The sequence below is a fragment of the Pongo abelii genome, chromosome 15, assembly GCF_028885655.2.
Source record: "Pongo abelii isolate AG06213 chromosome 15, NHGRI_mPonAbe1-v2.0_pri, whole genome shotgun sequence".
Lineage (NCBI taxonomy): Eukaryota > Metazoa > Chordata > Mammalia > Primates > Hominidae > Pongo > Pongo abelii.
Window position 1 is genome coordinate 35438371 of NC_072000.2, and position 23642 is coordinate 35462012.

Sequence of the window (23642 nt, forward strand, 5' to 3'; positions counted from 1 at the left end):
CTGGAAATTTAAACTTGCCATTCAAAGAAGGCCTCCTAGTGGAAGGGCCTGTCATTTATTCATCCATGTATCCTTAGGACTCAGCACAGTGCCTTGTACCTAGCAATGGCTCAAGTGATAGCTATGATTTTAGATTTGTTATTAACACATTAATTTTGTTTACATCACTATTCAACACTGAATTTTTATACAATGATATAATCTATGTCATCTTTTTAGGTAGATTGGGGTCAACTGGACTACTTAGTTGTTGACATGCCACCAGGAACTGGAGATGTGCAGTTATCAGTCTCACAGAATATTCCTATAACAGGTAAATCTTCAAAGTTTAAAGTAATTTGTACTTTTTTTGATGTGTTGTTATTGCTATACCAAAAAACAAACTCCATGTTAGGCAAATATTTTGTCTTAAAAATATTCATTCACTTATAAATTTTTCATTAGCGATCAGAAGCATAAATTATTCAAAATATTACCAGAATAAGTAAATGTATAAAACCATGACACTTTTGTTACTAGGAAGAGCGAAGTCTGTGGTTCTTGTTCTTGGGAGAAAGAATTTGTCCAAGAGACAATTTTAGCAAAAAGAACAGAGAATTTATTGAAGAAAGTACATGCCAAGAGAGGAGCAGACTGGAAAAACAGCAGTAGTAGCAGCAAGGGTTAAGTAGTAGCAGAGACAGTATGCTCTGAAAGAGGAGGCAGAGTGGGCTGCTGGAAAGAAAATGAGCCAGCAACCCTGAGAGTTCAACATTGCAGTTTTCATTGTGTTGGACTCTTTCTTTAAGTTCCTGCCTGTCTCAAGTCTCTGCTATTGTCTTTGGCTAGTTTCCCACTTCTGCTTTAAGTCTCTACCTTGTCCCTGACTAGTTCTCACCACAGTTTTGTAGGATTCTCTTACTCTGAGTTGATGCACATGTGTGTGCCCAGTGTTGGATATGAAGTCTACTTAATGGCATTGTTGCTGCTTACCGCCACCCCAGGAAGGTCATAGAGTGGTTAAATCTGTACTTACTGTGCCTGTGTATCTCTTAGGAATTTCCCCTTTGCCCTCTTTCCCTTCATATCAGCATGTACCTAGCTACGTTCTGACAGGTTAACTGTAGAGTGAGCAATTACTGGGCACCTTAAGGGGTATTTCAGGGTGTTCCTTTCTGCATAGGTATTTCCCCTCCTCTCTGTTCATACGTAGCACGTAGATTTTGGGTAGTCTCTGGGATGTGAGATTTTCTAGTCCTCCTTTTCTCAGGGGCTCTCTCTCCTGCTCATGTCTAGCTGTCTGTGTGCTCTAACACTTCACAGAGGTGGTAGTGTAAATCTGTGTTCTAGGAAAGCAATAGCATTTAAGTATTTTTTAGGCAGAACATGACTGGTTCACTGCTGTGCAGCACTTATACCACTGGTACATGACAGGCACTCGGTAAATATTTATTGAGTGAATACTGAATAAGAATAAATATTAGGGGCTGGGTGCAGTGGCTCACGCCTGTAATCCCAGCACCTTGGGAGGCCGAGGCGGGTGGATCATGAGGTCAGGAGATCGAGACCATCCTGGCTAACACGGTGAAACCACATCTCTACTGAAAATACAAAAAGTTAGCTGGGCGTGGTGGCGGGCACCTGTAATCCCAGCTACTCGGGAGGCTGAGGCAGGAGAATGGCATGAACCCAGGAGGCAGAGTTTGCAGTGAGCTGAGATAGCACCATTGCACTCCAGCCTGGGCGACAGAGTGAGACTCTGTCTCAAAAAAAAAAAAAAAAAAAAAAAGAATAAATATTAGGAAAATTGGCTTTTTGGTAAATACAACTATGGGAGAATTTTATAGTCTGCTAATTAATATTAAAGTCAAGAAAGCAATAAACATAGCTTATATCAAATACATACTACTTCAATATGGTAGTGCATATCTTTTTTATGGTACAGAATTTAAATATTAGTACAGTAATTACCCTTTATATTGAATCTGTTTCTAAAGATTTTCCTAGATCCCACTAGAGAATAATTGCAAATCTATAAATAAAAGGATTTCTGGGAAAATAATGGAATTTTAAAGTATCTTTGCTAATTAATTATATACTGATTACCAAACAATATCATTGACATTTAATGATCAAAAGGTTTAGAATCTATGTTTTTGACAAAATATATATGTTGTTTGGAAACATCAGTATAGCCTCATTAATAGAGATACTTTTGCTGTTTTAACATATTTGTAGTCTTAATTGAGTCTGAGACTTTTTCTTTGGTAAGGCAGGCTGTAAAATATGAGATGGGAGCAAAATGATATATGAAAATAATTCATTTTTTCATACCGTGATTTTTCTTTTTTTTTTTTTTGCTTTTTCCTTTTTAAGGTATTTATAGTTTTAGGATCTTTTATATTTACAAATTTTAAGAATATTTACCAAGTGTTCATTTTAAAAAAATGTGCTTCTGATACCTTGGAATGCCTTTTGCAAGCATACAAAATACTTGCATTATTCACATAGATAATACATTAGTAAAATTGGGCTAAATTCTCATTGATGCCTTGAGTAGTGACTTGGCACCTTGAAAAAGTTTAATTTACCTCACACAGATAAACTGATGTTGCCTAAGCAGTTTTTTTCTCCATTTACTTTTCTTTAAGCCCCTTTGGACAAGATTTATGATTAAATTACCCTATTTTAGTTTGTATTTATACTCTAACACCAGCATTGCGTATAGATAGAGGTTGAGATTTTCTTCCCCATTCTTTCTTACATTCTAAAATTTAACCAGTATATTTCCTTTTTCCTTTCCTCTGATGAAGAGTCTGCCATGTAATAGGCAGTTAATATTACATGAGAGTAAGACACAGTCTTTTTTGTTGTGGTGGTAAAATGTGCAGAACAGTTAAGTAGTACTATTAATATATTGACATTGTTGTGCAGACATCACTACTGTCCATCGCCAGAGCCTTCATCTTCTCAAACTGAAACTCTGGAGCCATTAAACAGTAACTCTCTGGCCGGGCGCGGTGGCTCACGCCTGTAATCCCAGCACTTTGGGAAGCTGAGGCAGGCAGATCACGAGGTCAGGAGATCGAGACCATCCTGCTAACACGGTGAAACCCCGTCTCTACTAAAAATGCAAAAAATTAGCCTGGTGTGGTGGCGGGCGCCTGTAGTCCCAGCTACTTGGGAGGCTGAGACAGGAGAATGGCATGAACCCAGGAGGTGGAGCTTGCAGTGAGCCGAGATCGCGCCACTGCACTCCAGCCTGGGCGACAGAGTGAGACTCTGTCTTAAAAAACAAAAAACAGTAACTCTCCATGGATCCTCCATTTTCCCCAGCCCCTGATAACCACTATTCTTAATGTATTTTTTACATTAAAGAAAGAACAAGCAAGAAAATATATTTTGAAAGATTGCATTAATGCCAGATGTGGTGGCTCATACCTGTAATCCCAGCACTTTAGGAGGCCGAGGCAGGAGGATCACTTGAGCCCAGGAGTTCAAGACCAGCCTGGGCAATATAATGAGACCCTATCTGTACAAAAGAATTTAAAAAAAAAAAAGTTAGCTGAGAGTGGTGGCGTGCACTTGTGGTCCCAGCTACTTAGGAGGCTGAGGCAGGAGGATCACTTGAGCCTTGGAGGTCGAGGCTGCAGTGAGCTGTGTTCATACTATTGCACTCCAAACTGGGTGATAGAATAAGACCCTGTCTCAAAAATAAATAAAAATAAAAAAAGATTTAAACAAAACCTGAAATTTATTTTATGATTTATTAGTAAACCATTATATCAATAAATTTTGATTCATATGCAAGGTAAATGCCTAGCACTATAGAGGAGAAAAGGATAAGTAAATCAGTCTATTGCCTAGACAAGAGTTCCTTACCTTTTTTGACTTTCAAAGTTTTTATGAGAATTTGATGAAAACTGTGGATTTTCTCCAGGAAAATATATTTATATATGGTATACAGAAACACTAATTTCGTATATAAATTTAGGAAGTTTACACTCCTCAGGTTAAAAGCCCCAGCTCTAAGAGATAGAGCATGGTGAGGAGCAGGAGAGAGTGGCTGGTAAGAAAAGGACATGTATGACTGTAATCCACAGTATGAGAAGTGCTTACGAGAGATCTAAACCCAGGCTATGGGGTTTCAAAGGAAGAGACTGTGAGATTAACGGGAATACAAAACACTTCATGGAGGTGGACCTTGAAGAATAAATATGATACATTGTAGAACATTCAGGATTGCTCCATACCTTGCTTTTTTTGCTTGTTCTTTAATAATTTAATCAATAAAAAGCACTAATTCTTTATGGACAGTAGATTTCTATATGAAATGGTACCACGGTGATTGCCTGTTAATAATAAACTGCCATTGGATGACAGTCTTCCATATATTAATTTTCAAATTTAATTCCTACAGGTGTTATATGATTTCTATTTTCTTAAATCTCAGAAGGGTTTAGTGGCTTTCATAAGATATCACAATTACAGTAGATCATAGCTAAGTTTCATATTCATTTTGATAGAGTTTAAAGCTTATGCTGTTGACCTCTATATTAAACTGGCCTAATGTAAAACCCAACAATATATGACTCATTAATTTTTCTGAGTTTAGTCCTAATCCATTAAAATTCATTTAGGTTGAAATTTTTATCAGGCAATCCCTGATAAAAAATAAATTTATCTGTGAATATGCCTAAATTTGTGCACCCCTGTGGGATGAATATCCAACTTGTTATCTGGATTGGTGCTTACTATATTCAGTAATTTTTTTGAGTCCTGAAAGACTACTTTGGGCCTCTTTAACTCACACATTCCAGGAGAATTCTGGAGCTGGTCTAGAAGCAGTTTTCTTCATCTTTTAGGAGTATAGCCCCAAGTGATTCTTGAAGAGACCAGTATTATCTTTGTGCTGATTCATATACCAGCCTTGAACATATGGCCCATTTTCAAATACCCTGGCTCTCTGTATAGAGTTGTAGCAGTCAGTGTTAGTACATTCATATTGTGGTTATTAAGTCAGTATTAAAATGGATAACAATGAAAGACTAGATTTCCTATACTGAAGTTGTATTAATTTGAATTAATTTTATAATTATAAAAAATAGCAGCAAGGAAATGCAGATAAACAAAAAAAGAAAAAAAAGTAGCAAACAATAAAAATGTCCTACCAAAAAGGATGTTGAAGGGAATTTGGGGAGCATGTGATTGTGTCTATGTGTGTGTTAAAGTGTGTATGTTAAAGCCTTAGTTCCTGAGGTTTGGGTTTATTCAGGCCAGTGTCATTTCACAGATAGCATATCTAAAAAGGTACCAAAAATGATCCAGCTCCCAAGATTTAGAGGGAATGGCACCAACCAAAGAATTGCTGGCCTGGCTGAATCATGACTTTCATAAATTTACATAACCTGTAACAGCCTGTCAGAATCATGTCTGCTCTTTCAGACTTAACTAAATTATATGTTCTCTAATTATAAACCCAGTTTTTCTTTCCTTATCATTGACTTTAGAACTCTTGAGATACTCTGTGTTCTTCTCCTTTTTCTTATGTCTCATATCCCATAAACAACATAAGCTCTTTAGATTCACATTTGAATATCCTTGTAGTTGAACCTCTCTCTCCTTGCCAGTAAACACCTTCATATAATTTGGGATCCCTCTAGAAAAAAACCCTTTGTACTCACTACTCCCACCTTCCCTTTACTTTCCAGAGTCTGTCTTTACAACACAGTTGATCCTCACTTAGAATGCCTTTCCTCCCCAGTCAGTGAGTACTCAAATCCTGTATAATCTTTAAAAGCTATTTAGCTCAAATGTCTACTCCCTGCCATCTTCCCCAAACCCCCAATTAGGAATCACTTCCCCGTCTTTGGACATCACATAGCATAATATTTGGATCATTCCTATAGCACTTCTGATGTTCTTCGTTCAAAACCTGCATACCTTTGTTATCTTCTCTAGCAGACTGTTAACTTCCTGGAGGGCTAGGCTGTTTTTCTTTCATTTTTGCATTTCTCAGGGTGCCAAACTCAGTGCCTTTCTGCAGCTACTCAGGAAATGTTGAATCAATGAATGAGTGTTTTATCTGTGACTGTATTATCTTTCCAACTAGGCTGGAAGCTGCTTGAATGCAAAAAATTTTTCCTATTTATCATAGTATCTTTTAAAGTACCTTGGCCTATAGCTTATGCGATTACTATTAACTGAGTCAATGACAAAGCTAGTCTGACTAGCTATTACTGTTTATGTAGAAAGATTTGTGCCCCCTTATCTTTCTTACCATCCTGCTGATTCATTCCTATGAGCGCCTCACCCTGACTGCTTCTCACCCAAGTGTTTTTTCTGTGTGTGTGTTAAAGGAAGCATTTTTCAAGGAAACATACATTTTATTTTATTTCCCCTCTGAGAGAAAACTACTTTCATTTTAGGTATTTATTTATGGTTTTTTGTCTTTTTTTTTTTTTTTTTGCTGTGCTGTGTATAATATCCATGTGGTCAATTGATGCCTTTTAGTATTCCCTTTGTTTTAGTGTGTGGGATAGTAGTGTGTATGTGGGCATTTGCTATTTGATTACTTTGCAGACTGTATATTAAATTACTAATGAGAATAACTAGTATTGTTCCATTGTAATACAGTAATTAGAAATGATCTTATTTACGCCAGGCGCGGTGGCTCACGCCTGTAATCCCAGCACTTTGGGAGGTCAAGGCGGGCGGATCACGGGGTCGGGAGAACAAGACCATCCTGGCTAACACGGTGAAACCCCGACTCTACTAAAAAATACAAAAAATTAGCCGGGCATAGTGGCGGGCGCCTGTAGTCCCAGCTACTCGGGAGGCTGAGGTAAGAGAATGGCGTGAACCCGGGAGGCGGAGCTTACAGTGAGCGGAGATCATGCCACTGCACTCCAGCCTGGGCGACAGAGCAAGACTCCGTCTCAAAAAAAAAAAAAAAAAAAAAAAAAAAAAAAGAAAGTCTCTTATTTACTTGAAGTGATGTTTAGTAAGGTGCTAAATACCTTTCTGATTCTCTGTCCTTACCTGTGGAAAACTTGCTTAACTCCACAGACTTGTAAGGATCAAATAAGATAATGAATGTAAAGGCTCCATCTAAATGTATAGTATTTTCTAGAAACTACAGCAACACTATCAAAAAGTTTTTTTGTGGGGCAGGGCGGTTAGTAGAGAAATGTTGTGAATTAGAAAGAGCCTTTCTATCAATTTTGCGTTTCTATAAGCTATGTTGAGAATAAAATCAGATGTTTTATACTTGGAAAGAGACAATCTTTTGGAAAATATGTAGAGGCAGACCTGTCCACACAGAAAGTGTAGTATTCTGAGAGAGAATCTTGATATTAGCTAGATACAAGATACAACCACCCCCCCCCACACACAAAAAAACCTTTTTTATAGTGTACATGTAGTTTCTAGAAAATACTATACATTTAGATGGAATCTTTACATTCATTATCTTATTTGATCCTTACAAGTCTGTGGAGTTAAGTTCTCCACAAGTAAGGGTAGATAATCAGAAAGATATTTAGTACCTTACTAAACATCACTGCAAGAAATAAGATAATTTCTTAATTAGCAACTCTTTGTATATGCTCCATCTTGTTACATAAAATGGATAACAACCTCATTACAGGTACACCTTGGGAATATTACAGGTTTCATTCCAGGCCACCTCAATAAAGCAAATATCGTAATCAAGCAAGTTGCATGAACTTTTTGGTTTCTTAGTACATACAAAACTTAACGTTTACACTATACAGTAGTCTGTGAAGTGTACACAACATTATGTCTTTAAAAATATACATTCCTTAAATATTTTATTGCTAAAAATGCTAACAGTCATCCAAGCCTTCAGCAGTTCATGCTCTTTTTGCTGGCAGAGTGTCTTGCCTTTGTGATTGTGGCTACTGACTGATCAGGGTGGCAGTTGCTGATGGTTGGAGTGTCTGTGGCATTTTCTTAAAATAAGACAACAAAGAAGTTCGCTGCATCAACTGACTCTTCCTTTCAGGAAAGATAGCATGTGATGCTGTTTGATAGCATTTAACCCATAGTAGAATATCTTTCAAAATTGGCTTCAGTCTTCTCAAGCCATGCTTCTGTTTTATCAAGTAAGTGTGCGTAATATTCTAAATCCTTTGTTGTCATTTCAACAGTGTTCAAAGTATCATCACCAGAAGTAGATTCCATCTCAGTAAACCACTTTCTTTGCTAATTCATAAGGAGCAATTCCTTATCTGTTCAGGTTTGATAATGAGATTTCAGCAATGTAATCACATCTTCAGATCCCACTTCTAATTCTAATAATTCTCTTGCTGTTTCCACCACATCTGCAGTTATTTCCTCCACTGAAATCTTGAACCCCCAAAAGTCATCTGTGAGGGCTGGAATCAACTTCTTCCAAACTCTTGTTCATCTTGATATTTTGACCTCTGCTCATGAATCACAAATGTTATTTGGTACAGTGAGAATACATACAACATAATATCGATTAGGATTGCCATCCTATTATATGGGTGTGGTTTGTGGCACCCCCCAACAATTATAATAGTAACATCAAAGATTACTGATCACAGATCACCATAACAGATACAACCTTAATGAAAAAGTTTGAAATATTGCAAGAATTACCAAAATGTGACACACAACCACAAAATGTGTCTATGCTGTTGGAAAAATGGCACAGGTAGACTTGCTTGACACAGGTTTGCTACAACCCTTCAATTTGTAAAAAATGCAGTATCTGTGAAGTGCAGTAAAGTGAAGTGCAATAAAATGAGGTATGACCATGTAAGAAGAAACTTTAAATTAAAAAAAACTTCTTATTTGTGTTAAATATTTTTCCTTCTTTGTTTCAACTGAAGTGCTGCGTATGATATCTGAAGACTGTCTCAATTTGACTTCAACTCTTGGAATTAAGTAAAGACTTTATGCTTCATATGAAATATGTGAAGCATGTTTTCTCTTTTTAAGGATTGGAGAGTTTTAGTAATTTATTTATATTAAAGTGCTGTATTAGTCAGAGTCCTAGCAGGAAACAGATGACAAACCTTAAAATGAATTAATAAAACAAAGTTTAATGAAGCAACTAGTTACAAAGGAGTGAGCAGCATTAAGGAAACCAACCAGAGATGGTGACATACCCAGGGACTAGTGACAGTACAAGTTGTTATTGCCCTTCCACTGGAAGGGGCAAGGCAGTGAACTCTATTAGTGGAACTTGGAGCCTGCTGGAGCCATGGAAAAGGGGCTGCCTGATAGAAGAAGCTATGGCTCTTGCCAGAACTGCTACAAGGCAGGAAGGAGTGGTGGGTGAGGTGGGTAATAAAACTTCAAATTCTTTCTCCTCCCACAGTCTCATCTCCTGTTTGTCCCTCCTCATAGTGGATCCCCATTGAGAGCCAGAAGGCAAGGAAACTTAGGTGATACAGTCCACAGAGGTCAACTCCTGGGGGACTGATCAGGGCAGAGGGCATTTGGGCAGAGTTTGAGAGGCACAGAGGGAGACTACAGCAAGTGGAATAACTAACACAACATTGCTTCTTCATGGTTATAATTGTGAATTAACAGCTTGAGATAGATGAAATACAAAGAAAGGGGACAGAATTTCTGCCCTCTAAAAGACTGTAAGCTAATTTAGACACCAGTAGTACAGTCAAATTAGTGAAAATTAATACTATCACAAGGCAAAATTATACTGTCATTAAACCTACAAACAGAATATTTATATTGTAGATGAGCAGTGATGCAAGTATATTTTGTGTAATGGGGAGTAATAGATGGAAGAGTTTATTTTGATAGGATAGTTAGAAAAAAGTTCCCCTTCACTTTATTAAATAAAGATTGATATAGGAATGAAACTTTTGGAAATTGTTCTTAGAAGGGACAAAGACTGAGCAACTGAGAGGGAAGCCATTGTGGTCCCTTCTTTGTTCCCTCTGTTTTCTTCCAGGGAATAGCAGAAGTGGTACAGGACACAGCTAGAGAGTCCTAGTGTGAGTCCTGTTTTGATTTCTTATCTCCTGGAGAGAGAGAAGCCACTGTGTATGACAGCAGTCAGCTAGTTAATATGTTGAATATTTATGGGCTCAAGAAAAGTTGCCCTAACAGTTTGGTGTGATACTATTGCTGTGGTTTGACTGTGTCCCACAAAAGTTCATGTGTTAGAAACTTATTTGTAATGTAACATTATTAAGAGGTGGGGACTTTAAGAAGTGATTGTGTCATCAGGGTTCTATCCTAATGAATAAACGAATGCCCTTATCCCAGGAATGAGTTAATTCTCAAGGGAGTTAATTAGTTCTAACAGGAGGGAGGGAGTTCTCTCCAGAGCAGTTTGTAATATAATAAAAACAAATTTAACTTATTCTTAAGATCTCCTTAGCACACAATTTACGCCCTTCTTCTTCTTCTTTTTCTTTCTTTTTTTTTTTTTTTTTTTTTGACAGAGGCTTGCTCTGTCACCAGGCTGGAGTGCAGTGACATGATCTTGGCTCACTGCAGTCTCTGCCTCCCGGGTTCAAGCAATTCTCCTGCCTCAGCCTCCTGAGTAGCTGGGACCACAGGCGCGTGCCACCATGCCTGGCTAATTTTTTTGTATTTTTAGTAGAGACGGGGTTTCACCCTGTTGGCCAGGATGGTCTTGATCTCCTGACCTCGTGATCCACCTGCCTGGGCCTCCCAAAGTGCTGGGATTACAGGCATGAGCCACTGTACCTGGCTGCCCTTCTTTTCTACACAATGTCATGATGTAGTGGGAAGGCTCTCACCAGAAGTTGCTGCCATGCCCGTGGACTTCCCAGCCTACAGAGCAATGAGCCAAATAAACTTATTTTCCTTATAAATTAATTACCCAGTCTCAGATATTGTGTTATGGCAAAAGAAAATGAAAGAAGACAATTGATAATGAGGTGATATCCTTTCTTCCGGTCTAGGACCTTTCGTATGTGGGCCCTGCAGATAGAAGGAAAGCCAGAGGTCTTTCTGTCTCTCATTCATTTAAATGAGATGAGATATGAGTTTTAAATTAAGACATTGTAATATTTCAGTCATTGTTTAAAGTGAAAGGCATTTATTGTTTGTGAAAGGTGTCAGGCCTATTGTCACGGTGACTAAACTTCCATTCACTCATCAAAAATTCTTGAGAAAAAATTAAACTTGCTTACCCTGGTATTTTTCCTTCCATCAGCAGTTTACTTATTCAGTTATCTCTTTTATGGTAACACTCTTTGACTGTCAATTTGGACAATGGTTTCTGTAATGAAGAAACCTATTGGGGATTGGAGGATCAGAAACTTATTGTTGCCAAGTTAAATAAATGAATGACCCAGGTACCATTACTTTAAATAGTTTCCTTGATTGTTTGGCATTTACTCTTTCAAAGCAAAAGGAACATAGTAATTTCACTTAGGTAAACTAAATAAAATCTTTTATTTTTTAAATAACTATTTTTTCACTTCTTATTTTCAAATTTGCAAGAGTAATTCTTTAAAGGCATCTAATGCCAGTCTTTTGGAAAACATTGAAAATTCAAAGAAAAACATTTGACTATTTTGAATTTTAGTGCTGTGTTTCCCCTAAAACTTTGTAATTTATAATGACCTCAAAATGTAGCTCTAAAAATAACCTTGCACCTTAAAGGTGGAGGAATTAGGACATCACTTTTCCTAATATTAAGGAATATTAAATCCTTATTTATGTTTTCAATTTCCAGAACAGCACGTTAAAGGAGGCAATCAATTTTGGACTTTTTTCAAGCACACCGTCTTTCCATGCAAATGTTGGGCAGAGTTGTAATTAATAGATACTTGGCAAGAGTTGCGTGATGTAGAAAGAGTTATTGTTTTATTCATCAAGTTAAAAAATTCTTTCTGAAATAAATTGGTTTTGTTGTTACACAAATTGTAACCAACTACTACTAGAAACTGCATTCCAGGATTTCATCTTTTAAGGCATTACTGGAAATTCAGTTTGAAACTTCAGCCCTGGTTAGATTGGGAATCAAATTTATAAAATCAAATATAATGCCATTTACTAAATGCTTTCTAGCTTTCTTTCTTTTCCTCCTTCCTTTCCTTTCTTTCTTTGAGATGGAGTCTCTCTATATTGCGCAGGCTGGTCTCAAACTCCTTGGTTCAAGGGATTCTCCCACCTTAGCCTCCCAAGTAACTGGGATGACAGAGATGCACCACCACACCTAACTCTCAATCTAAATTTAAGAAGAAATAAACTCTTTAGGGCTCTTGTATTTGGCTGAACATATATGAAATACAAAGGAAGGGACATAATTTCTGCCTTCTATGAGTTTGTAAGCTAATATAGACACTAGTAGTACAGTCAAATTAGTGAAAATTCATACTATCACAAGGCAAAATTGTACTGTCATTAAATCTATGAACAGAATATTTATATTGTAGATAAGGAAGTATATTTTGTGTAGTGGGGAGTAGAAGTAATAGGTAGATGTTACAGTATATCAATTAACAGTTCAAAGAAATAGCTTGAGAATTAATAACTTCTGAACTATGACATGAAAAGGAGCAGGATTTTAAAAGCTTCCCCAGGAGATTCTTATTTGATCAGCTTTCAGAATCACTTGTCTAGACCAACCCATCTGATGTTTGAATTCCCTGAATACCTATCAAGAGGTCATCTAGCCTGTATTTAAATAGGAAGTTTCTGAGATAGTTCATTCAGTTTTGTTGTTTAAGAATTTCTGGTGCAAAAACAGGCACATAGACCAGTGGAACATAATAGAGAGCCCAGAAGTAAGGCCATACACCTGTGACCATCTGATCTTCAATAAGGCTGACAAAAAACAAGCAATGGGGAAAAGACTTCCTATTTAATCAATGGTGCTGGGATAACCGGCTATCCATAAGCAGAGATTGAAGCTGGAACCCTCCCTTACACCGTATACAAAAATCAACTCAAGATGGATTAAAGATTAAATGTAAAACCCAAAACTATCAAAACCCTGGAAGACAACCTAGCAGTACCATCCTGGACATAGGAATGGCAAAGATTTCATGACAAAGATGCTAACAGCAATCACAACAAAAGCAAAAATTGGCAAAAGGGATCTAATTAAAATTAAGAGCTTCTATACAGCAAAAATAAACTATCAACAGAGTAAACAGCCTACAGAATGGGAGAAAATATTCACAAACTAGGCATCTGACAAAGGTCTAATAGCCAGCATCTATTTACAAGAGGAAAAAAAAAAACATTAAAAAGTGGGCAAAGGACGTTAACGGACACTTTTCAAAAGAAGGCATGCATGCAGCCAACAAGCATATGAATAAAAGCTCAACATCACTGATCACTAGAGAAATGCAAATCAAAACCACAATGAGATACCATCTCACACCAGTCAGAATGGCTGTTATTAATACAAAGTCTAAAAATAACAGATGCTGATGAGATTGCAGAGAAAAGGGAACACTTATACACTGTTGGTGAGAGTGTAAATTAGCTCAGCCATTGTGGAAAGCAGTATGGTGATTCCTCAAAGAGCTAAAGACAGAACTATCATTCAACCTAGCAGTCCCATTACTGGGAGTATACCTGAAGGAATATAAATCATTCTGTCATAAAGACACATGCACGTGTACATTCATTGCACTACTACTCACAATAGCAAAGATATGGAATCAACCTAAATGCTTATCAGGTAGACTGAATAAAGAAAATGTGCTATATACACACCATGGAATACTGTGCATCCATAAAAAAAGAATGTTCCTTTGCAGGGACATGGATGGAGCTGGAGGCCATTATCCTTAACTACCTAATGCAGGAACAAAAAAATACCCCATGTTCTCACTTATAAGTGGAACTAATAATGAGAACACATGGACACAAAGAGGGGAACAACACACACTGGGGCCTCTCAGAGGGTGAAGGGTGGGAGGAAGGAGAGGAGCTGAAAAAAAATAACTATTGGGTATTAAGCTTAATATGTGGGTGATGAAATAATCTGTACAACAAACCCCCATGACACAGGTTTACCTATACAACAAAACTTCACATGTAACCCCGAACCTAAAATAAAAATTAAAAAAAAATTTTGGGGGGGCATTTCCTTCATGATATGCCAGACAGATAAAATTCCTTAATGTCTTAAAGTTCAGTGAAGAGTATAATGACCAATATGTGGTCAGGTTCTTATTAAAAACCACTTTTAAATTCATTAAACATTTATATGTAGAAAAAAATACAAATCCCACAGTTTAAAAATTTGTGCACTTGGTCATAGATGTTAGAAATTTGATCAGGATCTGAAATGTAGCTCTGAAGAATGCCTTCACATCTTAAGTATGACAGTATTTGGAAATAGATCAAAGCTTTCCATATAAAGTCTCTGTCTCTATTCCTTTATTTCCTGAAAAATACCTGGTTAAATAAAGTTAGGGTAATGGTAATCAGAGAGCAGCAGTTCTCCTCTCTGGAGTTTTTTTTAGAGAAAGAATGTGTATAAAAAGGAATGTGTTCTGTTATTAAAAGGTCTTTGGTATTGGTTTGCTGCAATCATGAGCAAGCTGAGCTATATGTGCATCACAATTTAAAATGTAAAATATTTAACCTTAGAGTTCAACATGAACAAACACTGGAAACCAAAATAGTTTTTTCAGTTGTAGAGCCATATGTGTACAAGTAAGCTCCCCAAAGTGTTTGCTGATCAGTATAAAGATAGATTCAAGACTGGAAAAATACAAGGGTTTTATCTTTTTTTTCTGTTTTATTTATTATTTTTTTGAAGGATTTTTCTTATTATACTTTAAGTTCTAGGGTACATGTGCACAACGTGCAGGTTTGTTACATATGTATACATGTGCCATGTTGGTTAGCTGCACCCATTAACTCGTCATTTACATGAGGTATTTCTGCCACTGCTATCCCTCTCCCATCCCCCCACACCACAACAGGCCCAGGTATGTGATGTTCCCCACCCTGTGTCCAAGTGTTCTTATTGTTCAATTCCCACCTATGAGTGAGAACATGCGGTGTTTGGTTTTCTGTCCTTGCAGTGGTTTGCTCTGAATGATGGTTTCCAGTTTCATCCATGTTGCTACACAGGACATGAACTCATCCTTTTTTACAGCTGCATAGTATTCCATGGTGTATATGTGCCACATTTTCTTAATCCAGTCTATCATTGATGGACATTTGGGTTGGTTCCAAGTCTTTGCTATTGTGAATAGTGCCACAATAAACATATGTGTGCATGTGTCTTTATAGCAGCATGCTTTATAATCCTTTGGGTATGTACCCAGTAATGGGATGGCTGGGTCAAATGGTGTTTCTAGTTTTAGATCCTTGAGGAATTGCCACACTGTCTTCCACAATGGTTGAACTAGTTTACACTCCCACCAACAGTGTAAAAGCATTCCTATTTCTCTACATCCTCCCCAGCATCTGTTGTTTCCTGACTTTTTAATGATTGCCATTCTAACTGGTGTGAGGTGGTGTCTCATTGTGGTTTTGATTTGCATTTCTCTGATGACCAGTGATGATGAGCATTTTTTCATGTGTCTGTAGGCTGCATAAATGTCTTCTTTTGAAAAGTGTCTGTTCATATCCTTTGCCCACTTTTTGATGGGGTTGTTTGTTTTTTTCTTGCAAATTGGCTTAAGTTCTTAGTAGATTCTGGATATTAGCCCTTTGTCAGATGAGTAGATTGCAAAAATTTTCTGCCATTCTGTAGGTTGCCTGTTCACTCTGCTGATAGTTTCTTTTGCTGTGCAGAAGCTCTTTAGTTTAATTAGATCCCATTTGTCAATTTTGCCTTTTGTTTCCATTGCTTTTGGTGTTTTAGTCATGAAGTCCTTGCCTGTGCTTATGTCCTCAATGGTATTGCCTAGGTTTTCTTCTAGGGTTTTTATGGTTTTAGGTCTAACATTTAGTCTTTAATCCATCTTGAATTAATTCTTGTATAAGGTGTAAGGAAGTGATCCAGTTTCAGCTTTCTACATATGGCTAGCCAGTTTTCCCAGCACCATTTATTAAATAGTGACTCCTTTCCCCATTTCTTGTTTTTGTTAGGTTTGTCAAAGATCAGAGGGTTGTAGATGTGTGGTATTATTTCTGAGGGCTCTGTTCTGTTCCATTGGTCTATATCTCTGTTTTGGTACCAGTACCATGCTGTTTTGGTTACTGTATCCTTGTACTACGGTTTGAAGTCAGGTAGTGTGATGCCTCCAGCTTTGTTCTTTTGGCTTAGGATTGTCTTGGCAATGCAGGCTCTTTTTTGGTTCCATATGAATGTTGAAGTAGTTTTTTCCAATTCTGTGAAGAAAGTCATTAGTAGCTTGATGGGGATGGCATTCAATCTATAAATTACCTTGGGCAGTATGGCCATTTTCACGATATTGATTCTTCCTGTCCATGAGCATGGAATGTTCTTCCATTTGTTTGTATCCTCTTTTATTTCATTGAGCAGTGGTTTGTAGTTCTCCATGAGAGGTCCTTCACATCCCTTGTAAGTTGGATTCCTAGGTATTTTATTCTCTTTGTAGCAATTGTGCATGGGATTCACTCATTATTTGGCTTTCTCTCTGTTATTGGTGTATACAAATGCTTGTGATTTTTGCACATTGATTTTGTACCCTGAGAGTTTGCTGAAGTTGCTTATCAGCTTAAGGAGATTTTGGGCTGAGACAGTGGGGTTTCCTAGATATGCAATCATGTCATCTGCAAAAAGGGACAATTTGACTTCCTCTTTTCCTAATTGAATACCCTTCATTTCTTTCTCTTGCCTGATTGCCCTGGCCAGAACTTCCAACACTGTTGAATAGGAGTGGCGAGAGAGGGCATCCCTGTCTTGTGCCAGTTTTCAAAGGGAATGCTTCCAGTTTTTGCCCATTCAGTATAATACTGGGTGTGGGTTTGTCATAAATAGCTGTTATTATTTTGAGATATGTTCCATCAGTACCTAGTTTATTGAGAGTTTTTAGCATGAAGCGCTGTTGAATTTTGTCAAAGGCCTTTTGTGCATCTATTGAGATAATCATGTGGTTTTTCTCTTTCGTTCTGTTTATGTGATGGATTACGTTTATTGATTTGTGTATGTTAAACCAGCCTTGCATCCCAGGGATGAATCCAACTTGATCTTGGTGGATAAGCTTTTTGATGTGCTGCTGGATTCAGTTTGCCAGTATTTTATTTAGGATTTTCACATCGATGTTCATCAGGGATATTGGTCTAAAATTCTCTTTTTTTGTTTTGTATCTGCCAGGTTTTGGTATCAGGATGATGCTGGCCTCATAAAATGAGTTAGGGAAGATTCCCTTTTTTTCTGCTGATGGGAATAGTTTCAGAAGGAATGGTACCAGCTCCTCTTTGTACCTCTGGTAGAATTCGGCTATGAATCTGTCTGGTCCTGGACTTTTTTTGGTTGGTAGGCTATTAATTATTGCCTCAATTTCAGAGCCTGTTATTCGCTATTCAGATATTCAACTTCTTCCTGGTTTAGTCTTAGGAGGTTGTATGTGTCCAGGAATTTATCCGTTTCTTCTAGATTTTCTAGTTTATTTGCGTAGAGGTGTTTATAGTATTCTCTGATGGTAGTTTATATTTCTATGGGATTGGTGGTGATATCACCTTTATCATTTTTCATTGTGTCTTTGATTCTTCTCTCTTTTCTTCTTTATTAGTCTTGCTGGCGGTCTATCAATTTTGTTGACCTTTCAAAAAACCAGCCCCTGGATTCATTGATTTTTTGAAGGTTTTTTTGTGTCTCTGTCTCCTTCAGTTCTGCTCTGATCTTAGTTATTTCTTGCCTTCTGCTAGTTTTTGAATGTGTTTGCTCTTGCTTCTCTAGTTCTTTTAATCGTGATGTTAGGGTGTCAATTTTAGATCTTTCCTGCTTTCTCTTGTGGGCATTTAGTTCTATAAATTTCCCTCTACACACTGCTTTAAATGTGTCCCAGAGATTCTGGTACGTTGTGTCTTTGTTCTCATTGGTTTCAAAGAACATCTTTATTTCTGCCTTCATTTCGTTATGTACCCAGTAGTCATTCAGGAGCAGGTTGTTCAGTTTCCATGTAGTTGAGCGGTTTTGAGTGAGTTTCTTAATCCTGAGTTCTAATTTGATTGCACTGTGGTCTGATAGATAGTTTATTGTGATTTCTGTTCTTTTACATTTGCTGAGGAGAGCTTTACTTCCAACTATGTGGTCAATTTTGGAATAAGTGTCATGTGGTGCTGAGAAGAATGTATATTCTGTTGATTTGGGGTGGAGAGTTCTGTAGATGTCTATTAGGTCCACTTGGTGCAGAGCTGAGTTCAATTCCTGGATATCCTTGTTAACCTTATGTCTCGTTGATCTGTCTAATATTGACAGTGGGGTGTTAAAGTCTCCCATTATTATTGTGTGAGTCTAAGTCTCTTTTTAGGTCTCTCAGGGCTTGCTTTATGAATCTGGGTGCTTCTGTACTGGGTGCATACATATTTAGAATAGGTAGCCCTTCTTGTTGAATTTTTCCCTTTACCATTATGTAATGGCCGTCTTTGTTTCTTTTGATGTTTGTTGGTTTAAAGTCTGTTTTATCAGAGACTAGGATTGCAACCCCTGTTGTTTTTTGCTTTCCATTTGCTTGGTAGATCTTTCTCCATCCCTTTATTTTGAGCCTATGTATGTCTCTGCATGTGAGATGGGTCTCTTGAATACAGCACACTGATGGGTCTTGACTCTATCCAATTTGCCAGTCTGTGTCTTTTCAATGGGGCATTTAGCCCATTTGTGTATAAGGTTAACATTGTTATGTGTGAATTTGATCCCATCATTATGATGTTAGCTGATTATTTTGTCCATTAGTTGATGCAGTTTCTTCCTAGCATCGATGGTCTTTACAATTTGGCATGTGTTTGCAGTGGCTGGTACTGGTTGTTCCTTTCCATGTTTAGTGCTTCCTACAGGAGCTTTTGTAAGGCAGGCCTGGTGGTAACAAAATCTCTCAGCATTTTCTTGTCTGTAAAGGATTTTATTTCTTCTTCCCTTATGAAGCTTAGTTTGGCTGAATATGAAATTCTGGGTTGAAAATTCTTTTCTTTAAGAATGTTGAATATTGGCCCCCACTCTCTTCTGGCTTGTAGGGTTTCTGCTGAGAGATCCGCTGTTAGTCTGATGGGCTTCCCTTTGTGGTTAACCCGACCTTTCTCTCTGGCTGCCCTTAGCATTTTTTCCTTCATTTCAACCTTGGTGAATCTGATAATTATATGTCTTGGGGTTGCTCTTTTCAAGGAGTATATTTGTGGCATTCTCTGTACTTCCTGAATTTGAATGTTGGCCTGCCTTGCTAGGTTCAGGAAGTTCTCCTGGATAATATCCTGAAGAGTGTTTTCCAGCTTGATTCCGTTCTCCCCATCACTTTCTAGTACACCAATCACATGTAGATTTGGTCTTTTCACATAGTCTCATATTTCTTGGAGGCTTTGTTTCTTTTTTTTTTACAAGAATATTTATATCTTTATTACACATAATAAGAACCCTGGACATTTGATTTTTATTTTATTTACATAATAAAATGGATCCAGTAATGTTAGTTGTCATAGTTATTAGTACTGATGTATTGTTAGTGAATTTAATTAACTTTTTTTTGTATTCTTTTTTTTAATTTAATTTAATTTTTTTTTTCTCCTTTTTCTCTAAACTTCTCTTCTGGCTTCATTTCTTTAATTTGATCTTCAATCACTGATACCCTTTCTTCCACTTGATCGAATCGGCTACTGAAGCTTGTACATGCATCACGTAGTTCTCGTGCCATGGTTTTCAGCTCCCTCAGGTCGTTTAAGGTCTTCTCTATACTGTTTATTCTAGTTAGCCATTCGTCTAATCTTTTTTCAAGGTTTTTAGCTTCCTTGCAATGGGTTCAAACATCCTCCTTTAGCTCAGAGAAGTTTGTTATTACTGACTTTCTGAAGCCTACTTCTGTCAGCTCATCAAAGTCATTCTTTGTCCTGCTTTGTTCCGTTGCTGGTGAGGAGTTGTGATCCTTTGGAGGAGAAGGAGTGCTCTGGTTTTTAGAATTTTTACCTTTTCTGCTCTGGTTTCTCTCCATCTTTGTGGTTTTATCTACCTTTGGTCTTTGATGATGGTGACCTACAGATGGGGTTTTTTTGTGGATGTCCTTTTTGTTGATGCTGATGCTATTCCTTTCTGTTTGTTTTTCTTCTACCAGTCAGGTCCCTCAGCTGCAGGTCTGTTGGAGTTTGCTAGAAGTCCACTTCAGACCCTGTTTTCCTGGGTTTCACCAGCAGAGGCTGCAGAACAGCAAGTACTGCAGAACAGCAAATATTGCTCCCTGATTCTTCCTCTGGAAGCTTCGTCTCAGAGGGGCACCTGGCTGTATGAGGTGTCAGTCAGCCCCCACTGGGAGGTGTCTCCAAATTAGGCTACATGGGGGTGATGGACCCACTTGAGTAGGTGGTCTGTCCGTTCTCAGAGCTCAAACACCATGCTGGGAGAACCACTGCTCTTTTCCGAGCTGTCAGACAGGGACGTTTAAGTTTGCAGAAGTTTCTGCTGCCTTTTGTTCAGCTATGCCCTGCCTCTAGAGGTAAAGCCTACAGAGACAGGTGGGCCTCCTTCAGCTGTGGTGGGCTCCACCTAGTTCCAGCTTCTGGCCACTTTGTTTACCTACTCAAGCCTCAGCAATGGCAGACGCCCCTCCCCCAGCCAGGCTTGCCTCCTTGCAGTTGTATCTGGGACTAGCAGTGAGCAAGACTCCGTGGGCGTGAGACCCACTGAGCCAGGTGCGGGATATGATCTCCTGGTGTGTAGTTTGCTGAGTCCATTGGAAAAGCACAGTGTTTAGGTGGCAGTGTCCCGATTTTCCCCGTACAGTCTGTCAGGGCTTCCCTTGGCTAGGAAAGGGAAATCCCCCGACCCCTTGTACTTCCCGGGTGAGGTGATGCTCTGCCCTGCTTCCGCTTGCCCTCCATGGCCTGCACCCACTTTCACACCAGTCCCAGTGAGATGAACCAGGTACCTCAGTTGGAAATGCAGAAATCACCCATCTTCTGCGTCGATCATACTGGGAGCTGCAGACCGGAGCTGTTCCTATTTGGCCATCTTGCAAGGGTTTTATCTTAACTTTACTGGAGACATCAGAAGGAGGAAGCAGGGAAGAGAGAGAAAGAGAATGAAGACAGACAGACAGACAGAGACAGATATGCACTGACAGAGCTGTCTGATTCCATCCTAAGCGCTTTAAAATCCATGGAAGCCTCTTTTGTCCCCAGTGGTTCCTAAGTGAACTCAGTCTGGATAGCTCTTGTTAGTTCTTTTTTTTTTTTTCTTTTTTTCTTTTTGTGATGGAGTCTTGCTCTGTCGCCTAGGCTGGAGTGCAGTGTAGTGGTGTGATCTCTGTTCACTGCAAGCCCTGCCTCCCAGGTTCACGCCATTCTCCTGTTTCTGCCTCCCAAGTAGCTGGGACTACAGGCACTTGCCACCACGCCTGGCTAATTTTTTTTGTATTTTTAGCAGAGACGGGGTTTCACTGTGTTAGCCAGGATGGTCTCGATCTCCTGACCTCATGATCTGCCTTCCTTGGCCTCCCAAAGTGCTGGGATTACAAGCGTGAGCCACCGTGCCCAGCCAGCTCTGGTTAATTCTTTATAGCGTCATTAAGATGAAGTGACTGGAAGCCCATTTAACTGTTCACTCCATTATATTGAAGAGCCAGTAGTTGTCACTAAACAGCAGATATGTATCCAGATTTCTTTGGCGAACTTGTATTCTTTTTTGCTATATATATATATATATATATATATATATATATGCATACATACATACACACACACACACACACACACACACACACATACTTTAAGTCCTGGGATACATGTGCAGAACGTGCAGGTTACATAGATATACACGTACCGTGGTGGTTTCCTGCACCCATCAACCTGTTGTCTACATTAGGTATTTCTCCTAATGCTATCTCTCCCCTAGCCCCCAACCCTTGACAGACCCCAGTGTGTGATGTTCCGTTCCCTATGTCCATGTGTTTCTGATTGTTCAACTCCCACTTATAAGTGAGAACATGTGGTGTTTGGTTATCTGTTCCTGTGTTAGTTTGCTGAAAATGATAATTTCCAGCTTCATCCATGTCCCTACAAAGGACATGAACTCATCCTTTTTTATGGCTGCATAGTATTCCATGGTGTATATGTGCCACATTTTCTTATCCAGTCCATCATTGATGGGCATTTCGGTTGGTTCCAAGTCTTTGCTATTGTGAACAGTGCTGCAATAAGCATACGTGTGCATGTGTCTTTATAGTAGAATGATTTATAATCCTTTCGGTATATACCCAGCAATGGGATTGCTGGGTCAATGGTATTTCTGGTTCTAGATCCTTGAGGAATCGCCACACTGTCTTCCACAATGGTTGAACTAATTTACACTCCCACCAACAGTGTAAAAGCTTTCCTGTTTCTCCACAACCTCTCCAGCATCTGTTGTTTCCTGACTTTTTAATGATTGCCATTCTAACTGGCATAAGATGGTATCTCATTGTGGTTTTGATTTGCATTTCTCCAATGACCAGTGATGATGAGCTTTTTTTCATATGTTTGTTGGCTGTATAAATGTCTTCTTTTGAGAAGTGTCTCTTCATATCTTTTGCCCACTTTTTGATGGGGTTGTTTGTTTTTTTCTTGTAAATTTGTTTAAGTTCCTTGTACATTCTGGATATTAACCCATGTCAGATGGATAGATTGCAAAAATTTTCTCCCATTCTGTAGGTTGGCTGTTTACTATGATGATAATTTCTTTTGCTGTGCACAAGCTCTTTATTTTAACTCAATCCCATTGGTCAATTTTGGCTTTTTTTGCCATTGCTTTTGGTGTTTTAGTCATGAAGTCTTTGCCCATGGCTATATCCTGAATGGTATTGCCTAGGTTTTCTTCTAGGGTTTTCATGGTTTTAGGTCTTACATTTAAGGCTTTAATCCATCTTGAATTAATTTTTGTATAAGGTGTAAGGTAGGGGTCCAGTTTCAGTTTTCTGCATATGGCTAGCCAGTTTTCCAAACATCACTTATTAAATAGGGAATCCTTTCCCCATTGCTGGTTTTTGGCAGGTTTGTTAAAGATCAGATGGTTGTAGATGTGTGGTGTTATTTCTGAGGCCTCTGTTCTGTTCCATTGGTGTATATCTCTGTTTTGGTACCAGTACCATGCTGTTTTGGTTACTGTAGACTTGTAGTATAGTTTGAAGTCAGGTAGCCTGATGCCTCCAGCTTTGTTCTTTTTGCTTAGGATTGTCTTGGCTATATGGGCTCTTTTTTGATTCCATACGAAACTTAAAGTACCTTTTTCTAATTCTGTGAAGAAAGTCAGTGGTAGCTTGATGGGGATAGCATTGAATGTATAAATTACTTTGGGCAGTATGGCCATTTTCACAATATTGATTCTTCCTATTCACGAGTATGGAATTTTTTTTTCCATTTTTTTGTGTCCTCTTTTATTTTCTTGATCAGTGGTTTGTAGTTCTCCTTGAAGAGGTCCTTCACATCCCTTGTAAATTGGATTCCTAGGTATTTTATACTCTTTGTAGCAATTGTGAATGTGAGTTCACTCATGATTTGTCTTTCTTTTTGTCTGTTATTGGTGTATAGGCATGCTTGTGATTTTTGCACGT

General features: G+C 38.3%; 1 protein-coding gene across 4 annotated transcripts in view; it reads left to right on the plus strand.

Annotated features, from left to right (window-relative positions):
• Window positions 1–23642, plus strand: part of NUBPL (NUBP iron-sulfur cluster assembly factor, mitochondrial) — a 340279-nt gene that overhangs the window by 227937 nt on the left and 88700 nt on the right. For all 4 annotated transcript variants that reach the window (XM_063715833.1, XM_024232012.3, XM_063715834.1 and 1 more), the window contains one exon: window positions 220–313. In XM_063715833.1, the coding sequence (XP_063571903.1) occupies window positions 220–313 (94 nt within the window). The remainder of the gene's footprint in view (window positions 1–219; window positions 314–23642) is intronic.